The 14488-nt window shown below is 43.4% G+C and overlaps 1 protein-coding gene across 1 annotated transcript; it reads right to left on the reverse strand.

Annotated features, from left to right (window-relative positions):
* Positions 1 to 11895: 11895 nt before the first annotated feature.
* On the reverse strand, positions 11896 to 14229 carry LOC112575339 (UDP-glucuronosyltransferase 1-7-like). The gene is given in 3 exon segments (XM_025257124.1): positions 11896 to 12514; positions 12517 to 13667; positions 14091 to 14229. Coding segments are annotated over 2 exon segments (1539 nt in total). The 5' UTR covers positions 13568 to 13667; positions 14091 to 14229; the 3' UTR covers positions 11896 to 12026.
* Between the last annotated feature and the right edge of the window lie 259 nt (positions 14230 to 14488).

A 14488-nucleotide genomic window follows, 5' to 3' on the forward strand; every position in this document is an offset into this window, starting at 1 on the left:
TTGGCATTTGAATGTTATTCGTGTTTGGTTACAGGAAGCGAGGTCCAATGACTAAGAGAAGAAATGAGTAGTTCTTCGTATCGTAACATAAGTAGTCAGGTATTTAAGTATAGCAAAAGTTTGCAACAATTCCTCTGTCAGCCAACTTTGTGAAAGTTAGTGTGGTTGCCGTGCTGACACAGTTGCTTTCTTTCTGATCACTTTATAAGTCATGAATGCAATTAATTATTTGTTAAATAAATAAACATAAACTGGAAAAATGAATCATGCTTACTGCTTCGGAGTCATACCGGCTAAAAGTCCGACATAATCACGCGAGGTCTGATGTGACACCATTCACTTTACTTATCCACAGTTGAGCTGACATTAGGAAGTGAGGTCGACATCGATTAACAGTGCAGCCTGCAAGGTCCTGACCTTACCTTGACCCCACAAATGTGTCAGGAGGCATAATAAACGTGTACTCGTTCTGCCGACAGGCTCTCACAATAGTCTGAACTATTAGCACCAATACATCCTATATGTATATCCGGTATGTGTGTGTGAAAGACCATATTCAGCTTCACAATCATAAAGACATTGTAAAAACAATTGCATGCACACACGCACACTAACGCAGAGACACACGTGTACATTTATGTGCACTGATATGGCGCTGAATAACTGTTTGATGTATCCGAAAGTTATTGGTCGAGTTGGAAACCTGATGCGAGTCCGTTATACCGGCCTGACTGGTCCCCCGCTCATCTAACCTCCCTCCTCAGCTCTCAACTCGATCGTTACATGTCTCGCTCTCATCAGCCGCTAACCTAGTGGCTGGGGGGCAATCAGTGAGACCTACAGCGAAGCTACCCAGTCCCTCCCACTGCTTAGCTCCAAACACGGGGAGTGTTCTGCAGCGATCTGCTCTTCCCACCCGACTACCCCCCACACATCCCCACTAACATCCGACAGAAAGCTGCAAAACCCCTCCCGTACCATTTTAGGCGATGTTAGTCATGAGGTAATAGATCGGAAAACGGGAGGAACTCCGGAAAAGAAAGTAGTTGATGAGAAGGAGGGACTTACCGCAAAGCAGGTGAGGATTAGACCACAGCTGTGCAGACAGACGAATGTAATCCAAACAGGAATGTCCAGCGTGATCAAGAATGAAACTAGAAACACAGGGTCACTCACAACTGACTTCCTACGTCAGCACGGAGAAAATGTTGGGGGGAAGGATGGAAGGATGAATAACTCCCGAGGAGGTCGTCTTCCGTCCCGCGAGTGACGCACAGACAATAAAGCGAGCGCCAGTGTCAAGTTGAGTAATGAATCGTTCTCCGTCTACTATATGTATGCACGACCTACATGTCCCACGTTGTTTAGAATCTTCTTTTTCTCTTGCAGAACCAGCCGCCGAGTAGTTTTGGCAACGGAGGATACCTCAAGCCGGACCAGCTGGCTAGCTACTTCATGGTTGAGTGATCACGGGGTGGGTGGGGGAAGAGATGGCGCCGCCAAGAGCGGGGAGGGGAAGGGGAGGGAGAGACTGGTGATGGTGGTGGTGGTAGTATCCTCAACTTCCTTTTCCTTCAACGATGCAGCGAAGCCTGGCGATGTGCTGTGAAGGAAGTCGGTCGGTGTACTGCACGCTACGCTTGGAAGAGAATCATGGAGGGCGTCGGAGGTGTTCAGGCCATGCCCGTGCATCGGCTTGTTCTCGTTCACTGCATGGCGTGAAGGTCCTGTCTTCTTCCTCTTGATGTAAGCAGGTCTGGCAAACTTTTTCGTTTCTCCGCCCGCTGATACAAAGGTGCCGGCTACTGGAGCGGCGCAGGCCACGCGTACGACCGTGCGTGTGCGTGTGTGTGTGTGCGCGCGCGCTCGCCTGCAGTGCAGCTGCCCTACTGCGCCTCACGCCGAGCTGTGAGTACAACAGTCATGTGACGCCACGAACCCAAGGGAGATAGCTATTGTGAGGCGCCACCATGCAGTCAAGAAATGTGTGAGGGTAGGGTGGTCGTGGTGGTGGTGGTGGTGGTGGAGGTCGTGGGTGGGGGTGAGATAAGGAGAGGGGCGAGTGATAGATAACAGCGAGGTTACGATGAGAGCTGTTATCGCAGGAAAAAGGAAAAGTTAGCGATCTACAGAAACGAGAAAGTGAGAAAAAAATGTGAGTACTGACATGCAAGTGAGTGGATATACGTGTATCTATTGATGTATGTTGGAAATCTTTGTCAGTATAGTTATATATGTGTGTGGCGAGAGAGAGAAAGGAGGACAATACACACACATAACAAGAGCATGTTACTTGGCTTACATTACACTTAATGACTATAAATCGGATGTACTTTTTTTTCTCGTGGAAGAATAAACTAATAAGACAGATGAAGAAACAGCTGAGGATGTAGTGAAGATTAGAGATTCACCTCCTTCGTTGCTTCACCTGATACGTATTACAGTCACGCAAATCATCTTTGTCATCGCCAGGCAGGAGAGAAAATAGCTATTTATAGGTTTTTCATGCATAGATAAAGAAACATCAACATTTAATAGATTAATAGACGATGCGAGACGGTTTGTACAACTAGGTGACGGGGGCATAGTTGGACAAGCTGTATGCTAAGGTCAGCTAACAACAACAACAACTGCACATTAGCAGTGAGTTTAGCAGACAGTTTAGCAGACTGCTAGTGGGGGGCGTGTGCATCCAATTAACACGACTGTGACCCTGGCTCCAGGACACAGTAACCTTTGACTGGCGAGGAGCGCGCCTTGTGCGCCTCGAACACAAAGGGGATCTTGTGAGAGAAAACATTTCTGTCTCGAGAATTTATGTACGACTCTATTGTAGATGCTAGACAGGTAGACATTGTACTAGCAGCTAGCACACAGGGCAGGTGCTCACAATCTTTCCTCCGCCTGCTCTGAGTGCATTTGAGTCTTTGTGTGTGGGAGTATACACGTATATATATATACGTATGTGTGATAGTGTCTGAATGTGTGCATATTTGTTTGCTTGTTTATCTATGCACGACTGTGTAAAAGTAAGGAACAAAGAATATATAGAGAGAGAGACAGAGAGAGTGCTTCGATTTTTTTTGAAAATAATCTTTCCTAATATCACAAATCTGTTGCCTTATAAATGCTTTGTTGAGCTCGCTTGACGCCATCAGTCATCTGTCACACAAGAAAACCCAGTTAAAATGTAAAGGGAGCGGATCGCCTTGTAGTTGGAGTAACGGCGTATGAACTCGACAGAGTCGCAGTCTAGCGGATCGATACCCGCAGAATCCTTTCTCCAGTCGTGGAGTAGGTACCTGACTTATTAAAGAGCTTCCATCGACGTGCATAGAGGGGAAAGCAGCGAGGTACCACCTTCATTAAAAACTTACCCTATGAGAATTCCAGTACTTCTCTCCCCTTCGCTGGAAGGTCACATGACTTCCTTTCCCTTTATCCTTTACGTTAAAAAAAAAGAAAAAAAATAGACAAGTATGCGGTGACTCAAGCTTTTTCCACTTGAAATGGATTCAGAGCAAGGAGATGGATTCAATAGCCGTTTGAGGTCGGACGGTGAAGATTTGCCTTTTGATCCTCACGGATGTACATACGTCACTCACCTGAAAGACGTGCGCTACGTCAGGTAGTTCGTCACCTTCAGACATCTATTGACTTTTCACCTGAGACCCGACGGGTGGGCCATGCTCGCCGTGATGTCGATCAACTTTGTCACACCTGTTGAGAATTTTTTTTTTTTTTTTTACTGATAGAGAACTGCGGATTGGTCAGTGAACTAAAACCTCATATCACAAACAGATTATACTCGGTACAGGGATACTCACAGGCATCAATGGCGTCGTGTAAAGCCATCGACCTGCTCAGGCTGTGGAAGAACAGGTAAAAAGCAAAATAAAATTAGAAGCAGGCCAGAAGTCGTTGAAAATTATCAATTGGTAGACACAATAAAGACATACATACCATATCAGTCCATGAGTTCTCGATGACTGGAGATGTGACTATATGAAGGTGATAAAAGTTACTGAAACAGCAAATCTGTTATAATTATGTATGTATGAATATAAATTACCTTGATACTGAGGACAGCTACACAAAATCCTCTTCTCTGCCGATCTTCACCTTTGGCATTGCTGCTACACTTCTGCACTTGATGGACATTGGAGACCATTATAAGGCAGCTTGGACACTCCTCTACGCCATTTCGCACCGACCTTTCCGATCTTGTACCAACCTTTCCGATCTTTTACACAGATCATATGGCAGCTGAACGGAATGTTTTGTAAAATGTATCTGTTTACAAGTAGACAAGTTCACTCCTGTACCCTTGATACCACAGGTCAAGCTGGTGATGAAGCTATGTTCCATTTGAATGATTGTTGGGCAGATGATTGGAAAGAGCATTATGTCTTCTTTGGCAGTTTGCGGGGGAGGCTGTGACCTCTGCATGTGATCAAAGAACTAGAATCGCTAATCAGTCTTGTTCAATTAGACTGGAATGGATCATGTTAGACACGCAAGTGTCAAGTTCTACTTTAAAACTTAAATTGTGGTTATACATTAGCTGAATTTGTAAAATAAGATTTTCCTTTGCCCCAGGAATACTTCAGTTAACTTCTTATAATTATTGTTCTCATTGACGTCATCTTGAAAGTAAAACTTAAAATATGACTAGATGAATGGGGAAAGATGTCCTCAGATACAGATCGCGACAGTTGAAGGTGTCCTTTCATTAGCATTTTCGATGATATCACATTTCTGCCATTCTCGGCATCAGGAAACAGGGAAGTTTTTTTAATAGCTGGAAACAAAACAAAAAAAAACTTTCTCTTTATGTGCAGGTTGACTTGGATTAAAAACGACAAAATGCAGACTTTCAGGTGCTAGCTAGCAGTCAGCTAAGGCCGAACACAAAAGATTTGCCGCGGGCTATGTTGTATTATGCATGTATTAGCTCCACTATGACTTACTTTCCTTTCCTCTGGAATGAATCACCACAAACTTGTATCACTGGACTGCTTGCAGACGATTTTTCGAGTTAACTACTGAAACGAGGCTGGTGTATACAATACTTCCGGTTTAGTCCCATTCCTTGTTTAGGCTCGCCGAGACTAACAACGGAGAACTTCGCAAGAGGCTAAGCGTCTGTCTCGGCAGACAGACAGCAGTCCACCTACACACGTCCGTTGTAGCACCTCATTCCCCAGGACGATTCTTGTGTTTATCTTAGTGCCTGAATGCTAGTCAGCAATGCAACAGGCCTCGTCACGTGTTTTCTCCGCTTCTGAGTGAGCATAATGCACTTTTTCTTCTATCTGTTCCTCTCTCATCTTTTTTTTTCTCTCTCTCTTCTTTCTTTAATTATTGTCTTCTTGTTTCACTTTGCTATCTATAACAGCTGTCACTTCATCCGCCACGCGCATGTTTCTACAGGTGTTTCTACAGGTGTGGCTACAGTCGGGTGTTTGACATGGGCGGGTGCTGGTGAAGAAACTGCGAGAAGAGCGATGAGTGTGGATGGGTCACGCGCTTGCGTGTACGAATGATGGCATGCCCAAGTTTATTATTGTGATTATTAAATAATGATCCGAGGGAAGTCCTGTGTTTGTTGCCCCACGAAGCATCGTGTGAGCCTTTTCTTGCCATGATTATTGTTGGCGATATCTTAATATTAACATGCATAACCGAAACAAAATACTGTTTAACTTTGACCTCTTTGCAACATTCTGTCCGGACCCGATGGACAAATGTCAAATTGGTAAGAGTAGGAGGCATGGTAAGTACTAGCTGTGAATTATGCTGACACATCTGCTTTGCTCCCATTAAGCGCCATCTTGGGTCAAAAGGAGCAGCAGCAGTACTAGGTGTTATCGCCTCCGGCAACGATGACTGAGGACAGACTCTCACCTTCATAAAAACGTCAGATGTCAGAAGCTTCCGGTTTCGCTTGAGTGACGGCAGAGCCTGTGAACATCACGTGACCTGCAGTCAGACACCACAGCCTCTTTCTGAGGAGCGCACGGTTTGCTGGTCGCAGCTGAAAGGCGAGAAACAACGCAAGCTAAGCTTTGCTTATAAGGCTACAGTCGCAGGAGGGACGGAGGGGGAGGGCGGGAAACCAAGGAGAGGGAGGCTCATTGACTGGTTGGTTGTGTTTGATGTCGTGCATGCAACTACGTAAGACTCTCTTCTCCGTTCTAAGCTGACAGAAGGTTCTAACATGATATCAGATTTGAATATTTTCCTCGTAATTCTGTTCACCGTTTTATATATATTTTTTTTTTTACAGAGAACAAAACAAATAGAATTAAAAAAAAAAAAACACAGAAAAAGTACAAAATGGAGAATACGCAAAGAAGCAGTATTACAAAAACGTGAAAGGAATTCTATCCTCAGTACAAAAACAACCACCTCCATTCCTGCATGATGTATCAACCTGGTTTGTGGGGAGGTTTTGTCGCCCCCACACTTGCAGTCGGTGATGTCACTAGAAGCCTGTAGTCTGGTTGGCGGGACAAGTGCCATTTGTCAGTGTCAGCAGCTGGTGTACGGGTTTCACATCAGGACTGACACACAAGCTTGTGAAGAAGCTTCGCGAGTTGATGAGTCGCTGTAGCCAGCTGTTCACTCTTGCAAGGACTATATTCACAGGTAATCGAAGCTCACAATATAGCAAACAGTATTAAAAAATCCTGATCGGATCAACAGATGCAACAACAATCTCTTTGTTTGTCACTTGGCATTGATCGAGTCAAGAGATGCAGAAGCAGCCGCAACAATAACAACACGAACAACAATAACAACAAACATTGATTGTAAAGAAATACACAAAGCGACCAACTACTTGCAGAATGTGCACAGTTGAGAGCAAAGAGAGCTGACGACGAGATCATCGATGAAAATGATGGAAAGACCGTGACCGGTGGGAAGGTCGGAGTGTGCGTCAATCACCTTCGTCCTCAGGATGGCGGCAGCAGCATCACTCTAACAAATCGTTCACGGGCTCTACATGGCATTTGCAATTTACCTCCAGGCTATGACTAGCTTACAGGCTAAAGCTGATAACCTGTATCCTGCTTTGCGGAATTTTTTTAACCGTGAATAAAGACAAACATTTTAGCTAATCAGAGCATAACATTTGTCTCAAAAAGGATGCCATTCAAAGACTGACACTGCTCTGAAAACTGTAAGATTATTATATTTGTTTTAAATAGGTCTAATATGGAGAAAATAGCACCATTGATCTGTATATTCACATGACAAATATTTCCGTACATATTATGCAAACATTAAATCTATATGTGGCAACATTTGTGTCTCTCTTCGTTTATACTGTATTTAATTATTTTTTAGTAATTATATTATTTAAAAAAATTAGTTGATAAAAAATTATTTTAACTAGTTCATAGAATCGCCATCAAATCCAAAACAAGTGACCTGGTGCTGCAGCACAGATGCGGTCAGACAACAAGAACCCTTAAGGTTCAGATCTGACAGTATCAGCAAAGAAAACAAAAATAAGTCAATTGATATGTTTACAGATAAATTGCAAGCCTGAGTTATGTAACGTCAGCAGATAATGATTAGGAAACGTGAATTGTAAGATCGAGCACTTTGGCCTGGACCTATCCCCTCCTGGCCATGGAAAGGCATTCACTGAAGCATGGCGTTCTGCACTTGGCGTCAGACATATTTATTAGTCTACTGAAGTGAGGTGGCGACAATGCACACCATCAATACAGTAAACGACTTGACCTAACCCTAACCTTTTACAATTGTCGTTGATTGGTTGCTGCTAACATTTGTGACAGCACCCGCCATAGCACTGGTCCTTGGACACCATCATACACCTTGAATGTACATACAGTTTCCTATTGTCTTCTGACCACCAAGTTAGCCTTCTTCGTACACTGTCCCTATGTTCACACGTGTCCCTTGGAATGTCACTTTTTACCCATCCTTCATTCAGTACTCTTTTGAAATAGTTTACCCACCCTTCCTCCCTTACTATAAATCGCTTCCTCCTGCATTTCGTTATTTCTTCCAAAAAGACCACGTGCTGTTGATAGCATCCTCAAGATCTGATAGATAACTGCTCCTTCTCCTTTTGTAGGCGCTTGTATGCTTTTCTTTCTTTACAGTATTCTATTCTTCCTTTCTCTGTTTTCTTCTTCTTACACATTCTCAACGTCCTTCTTAACAACTTGTTTTAGTTTGCATTCTTAGTCAAGCCAATCAATGCAAGCTGTTATTCCTTTTATTGTTAATACTAATATTCCTGGTCATGCAATCTACAGCCTTCGTTAAAGCTTAATTGAACTTTGTTTAAGGTAGATCAACATTAGTTAGACCTGTACTACATGCCTCTCCATTGCACTCTAAATGGTTCAGATATAATATTCCTTTGGAACTTTAGGGAGTGAGAGGGTCGGGGTGAGAAAGAGAAGAAAAATACAAGGTGACTCCGTTTAAGAAAAACCTTGGTATGTGTTACGCATGACTGAGCAACAGCGGACTGACAAAGGTGGGGCTTGGAGATCATTTTCAAGAAAAATGCCTTCCTTTTTTTTTTTCAGATTCCATAGCTACCCGGATCTGTGCTACCCGACAGGTGACGTAGACAGTCATTCACGATTAAATTTAATATCGGGACAGGAGGTAGAAGTTGGATAAGCCCTCTTGCTCCCTGTCCTGTTAATAGCGCCGCACAACTACTTGAAAATGTGTCCATTAACCTCAAAAGCGGTTCAAGCCAAAGTAAAATAGGGAGCTGTGTGTGTGTGAGAGAGAGAGGTAGGTATTTGTGAGAAGTGTGCAAAATTTCATACTTCTTCTCGCGCCAATGGGTTGTGAAAGAGTTGGGTAGGGCAAAGTTGCAGACCGCTAATGCTACCCTCGTTAACTACAGGAAGTCCTGTTTGTCAAGGGGCGTTATCTGCTATTATCTGCTCATCGACAACAAAGGGGACCGAGCGTTCCTTTCATTACCTATGATCGTCAGCGACGACGCAAGATGCACTTGCATGTACCCGGGTGAGTACGAGTCACGTGAGCGGAGCTACCCGCTGACAGACGAGATAACGGAGTAACGGCAAACAGCCGAGGGCCATGAACAGTTGCGGTCGTTAGGTTTGCACACACATTTTTGTTAATAGTTTAGTACTCTTTTATCAATTTAAAAATTTAGCTATAGTGACATGTTTGTGTGTGCTTGGTGGATTTGTTTATCTGTCTCTGTGTGTATATAATTTGTATGTGTTTGCCGGTATGTGTATGTGTGGAGGGGTAGTATTGCCTGTAGGAAGAATAAAAAATACGCAAGCACTACTAACTGTCCAAGCTCAAAGTTTACACACAAAAAAAGGAAAAAAACCAGTGTGATTGAACGACGTTTTAGTGATTCCCAGTTTGCAAAAATGCTAATAAGTAAATTAATAAATAAAATATCTGTCACGACCTTTCACTCTGCATTATTCTCACAATGCGACTTTTCGTGAATTGTCATCTTCCTTGAAGATAATTAACCCTGTACATGGTCCTAAAGTTAAAAGCTAACATACTTTACATTTCGGAGACGTACGTGTAAGCATCAACACACCTAAAGCTGCTTCGGCAAATATTTGACAGTCCAGCACACCTAAAGTTACTTGAGGGTACACTTGACAGCCCGGCAACACACATAAGGTTACTTGGGCGTTCACTTGACACTTGACTGAAATCAGCCGTTTGTCCGTCAAGTGGTACACGTCGCTGGGGGACCAATATGGACAGACACGACAGTTAACAAAGTCCGCCACTCCCTCCTGTATCAGGTCCTGCACATGGCGGCTGTCTTCTCCTCCAAAGTCCTGAAAAGCTCATCTTCGACAGAGTGTCACGCCGGTCACATGGCTTGACTGTTGCGTGCAGGGTTAAATCAACGGGCCAAGGCTTTCTGTTCTGCAAGCAGGCCTGAGGGGTGTTTGGGGGAAGGGGCAGGTGGGTATGTCGTACCCGTACCCGCGGCTGTGAAGGCCCGGCCTTGGTCAGTGTTATTTTTCTCCCCTACTTTTCCTTTTCTTTTAAAGAAAAGTTGACATAACATTTCTCACTCCGGGGATTTTTCTTATGGCGCGGCTTACTACACATTTGATCCTTTAATGTCATTTTTCCTCATTTTCCTAACCAACCACGTGTAAACAATTCAAAGCTCAAGTAGTGATGCAGATCCTAGCACACTTGTCATAACGTTTGCGTCCAAAGACTTCGTCTACCCCGGGCCCGTGCTGGCTCTCGGCGGCCGTCTGCAAGTATCAACCACAGCCCAGTGTTCGCAACCCGGCAGATTCATCGGTTGTGGTTCACTTGGAGAAGATGACACCGGGTGTATAAGTGCAGAAACAGTACACCATAAATCCACCACACCTTAAATTACTTGGGTGTTCACTTGAACATTGACACACCTATCGCCGTCACTGACGGTGTTGTATCCTTGTGACAGACAGACTTGAGCCTCAAGCTTGAATTTTTAAGAAAGAGGTATCTCCATGTGATCCTCCCATGAACCAAATTTACCAACTGCCTCTCCACTTTATGAAGAATACATGGTGCAATGGGCAATGGTGGAAGCAAACGATGGGTGCTAAAAGAAAGGTACACTTCCTCTCCCTTCTGCATTTTTGCTGTTATGAGGTAAACTATATTTTTAGTTTATAAGATTTGATAACTTCCAAGCATCACATTTTCCCTATAACCTGCTACTGTCAAACTCTATTTTAAGATTTAAAAAATCATTGGCTTATTTGATGTGCTGGCCCGTGGCACCAAAGATTAAAAAAGTGGAATGCTGATGAGAGAGGACCGGAGGGGAGATGGAGATGTGTGTGAGAGAGAGAGACAGGAAATGAGCGGGCATAAAGAAGGGCCGACATTAATTACAAAATGTCATGATGATATCTTTTACACTAGCATGCTAAAGCCCCAAATAAGTCTGAATGTCATGTCAAGTCGACTTTCTCCAGATGCAGTGCACATAAACTTCAGTTTCGTCCTCCAGTCCTCTTGTTCTGACTAAAAATAATCTTCTACTTTGTGATTGGGTGTCCTATACTATAGTAGTCTTTATCTTAAAAAAAAAAATACAGGAAGAGAAAGCTGTTGTAAGAGGAAAAAGCAATTCGTCTAATCTTTCTGCTGTGTTTCAGGTGAGAAAAATCAGATTAATATAATTAAGTAAGACCTGTTGATCATTTCATCTCAAGGTCTGTGCATAGTCTCTTTCACAATGCTGTAGGCAAAGCATTTGGCTAGCACGTGTCAAAATACAGGGTAGTTTGTATACACAAGGCATGGGAAGCCTTTCAGTTTACGGCACAAGGGAGACAACAAGCAAAAACGATTTAGTACAATCTGCAGTTACTTCCCATTTTCTCTTCAGCTACATTACGTTTGCTTTGGCAAGTAATTCAAGATTTTAAATGATGTTTCTTGCATTTAGATTATCGGTAAGAACTTAGAAATGGAAAGTTACGATAATAAAACGTATTCAGCTATGAATATTTTTTTGTTTGGCATTTGTTTTATTTGTTTAAGATTTTTAGATCGCAGCAATAAAACTTATTAATAAAATAGGAAGTCCGTCATTTATCACTCGTGTTTCATATATACTCTGTGTAATGTATCGGTATGTAGGCTTGACTTGCCTTAATTAATTTTTTATTTTGTTGTTATTGCGTGCCTATTTGAGTCTGACTGATGCTGAAAATAGGTGATATCAAATTATTATTATATTATTATTATTATTATTATTATTATTATTATTATTATTATTATTATTATTATTCCTCCATTGATTTTATTGTTTCAAGATTATACTTCCATATGAAATAGAAAAAGCAAGACAACGATAAACTTGGCTTAAATGATATACATTTATCATTTTATTATTGCTAAATCTTAAAGAACTGTAAAGAGCTAGAACATTATTTTTACTTTCCTGATAATTAGTCATGTTCTTGCTCCTTTACGAAGATTAAAGACATCATTGACTAGTCATTCTTTGGTTTCCTTGTCCTGTTAACATATTTACAGCATAAGCAAATGACTGTGCATAACCCAAAAGTCACTAAATGAGTTACGAGAAGAAGTAAAGCGTAGACATCTAGTGAAAGAAATTGATAGAGTGGCATGTCCTGACTCGCAGAGCGCAAGTGTTCGCCGCCATATTTCATCACGTGATCAATCCAGAACGCGGCAGTGTCCTGGGGGACGCCAAATTCGATGCGGAAAAGTTCGGAGGCTTTCGAGATTGCAGCTTTGTACGCGGGAGATGTCGCCACCTTGACAATCATCATCCTCAACTCACGCTCAGTGACCTCGTGGAGGTCAACAGTCTCTCCGAACCCTTTCAGGCGCGTGCGTTCGGCGTTGTAATGCTCGTCCATGACGAAAGGGAGGCAAACGATGGGGACAGCATGGTATAGTGCTTCGTGCTGACCGTTGTTGCCACAGTGACTAACGAATACCTTGGCATTGGGTGGGCCAGGAGGTCGTTCTGGGGTAGCCAAGATGAAGTCATTATCTTTTTGGAGTTGGGCAGCGTCAAGCTGGACCGAAAGATGGACTTCATCGGCAGCTGCTGTAGGACGCTGAAGATCTTGTCGCTGAGGTGCGGTGGAAGGTCAAGGATGAAACTCCCGAAGGACACGATAGCGACCCCTTCTGATGCGTTGTCCATGAAGGTTTTAAACTCCTCTTCCAAGGGCTTGCCTGGCCCCGCAGCGAGACCGCCAACAAGCTTCACGTTGGGGAGGGAAGGTCTCGGGTAGTCGAGAATGTGATCCGTGTCAATGAGCCAGATCTCAGCCCTCGCCACTAACATGTCGATCGGAATATTCGGCATGTTAGGGGCGTACCGTTCGACAACATTTCCGTCCATGGTTGGATCTAGAAACGCACTTTGAAAATAATGCATCGTGTTGTGCATCCTTTGCATGAATGTCATGTGCTGCGTGTAGGGTCCAGCAAAGATGTAAGGTGTGACAGAAGTAGAGGCAGGTACTCTCATGGAAATACTGTCCGTGAACGAAAACCCGACAAATCCGAAGGGAAGACGCAGCCTATGCGGAATTATTGCCATCATCTTGTAGAAGGGTACGCAGTCGAGGATGACAAAGTCCGGTCTGACTTGTTTGAATTCTGCCAAAAGAGAGTCGTTGGACAGCTGTCCGTAGATGTATTTCTTCACCAGGCCCAGGTAGCTTGGGCGATCTGGTGGCAGGCGTTTCATGTACCTGTCTATCACCAACGTCGACAAGCCCTCCTCCAGGTTGACTTCATTTTTGTACTGGATGACAGTGACGTTCGTGGTGTCCAGCACCCTTTTGGATGCGATGTGGTCCGGCATGGTCATCCAAACCTCGTGACCCTTTCGCACTAGAGCATGCGCCACGTTGAGCTGGTACTTGGTCAAGCTGACCAGTGGCACCGGGATCATCAGGACTCGCTTGGCTTCGACAGACAATGGTGGTGAGAACCACTCCAGCGTCGTCACCACGACCAGGAGGAGCAGCATGGCCGGCTTGGTCATATCTCTCCGTCGCCCAGCAGGCTATGTCACACATCGAGACAACGGTTGAACCACCTTCTACCAGCCAGCCAGGCGCTGTCACTTTTGAGAACGCATGTCTCTAGAATGACAGGATACTGAGTTAATTAGAATTGCCTTCTAGGGTGTCATCGAAAGCTATTCACGGAAAGAAAACGAAAGTTTATGGTCGTGCATGACTACAATATCTAACGTTTATCTCAAACAATTGCATGTGTGTTCCTAATTCCCCATTCTAGTTATAAACACACTCCCAGACACACAAAAACGTGTGTATTATACATTATGTTGCTTTAAGAACTACGTACTTATAAGCACAATACAAACATAGCAACATTATTAGATTACATGAGTCAGTGAGTGACCTGTCATAGTCCTCTCAGCAGGTATACTGTCGATGCGGACAAACAAGTCTTTCTCACTGAAACTCCAGAAATGCGAACACTTTCAAAGAAGAAGCCGATACACACACCGTTCTCCATTTCGTGAAGTTACAGGTACTCACATTGTCATGAAGGTACACAAAATACTTCTTACCGGCCTGCTGTCATTCTACTTGCTGAAAGCCTGCTTCACGGGAAGGACAGATGTCAAGCGAGATAGCTGTGCATGCAGATGGGCGAATATAGGTCTAGGTCATCTCCGAGACCTCACACGATAACAAGTTTTATCCCGGCTGGTCACGTGACATATTTTCCTGCTTACAACAGTTTAGGTCAGGGGTAGACTAGCATTAGATCATGGACTTACCAGTAACCTGTGTGTGTATCTTTCTTTGAGCTAAAGGATTGAAGTAGATAAAAATATACAAAAATAAATAACAGACAAATTAAACAAAATAAAATAAACACACACACACCAACTTATCAAACGCAAAAACCTTACTAAAAAACGATGAATAAA

This window comes from Pomacea canaliculata, linkage group LG1, assembly GCF_003073045.1.
Source record: "Pomacea canaliculata isolate SZHN2017 linkage group LG1, ASM307304v1, whole genome shotgun sequence".
Lineage (NCBI taxonomy): Eukaryota > Metazoa > Mollusca > Gastropoda > Architaenioglossa > Ampullariidae > Pomacea > Pomacea canaliculata.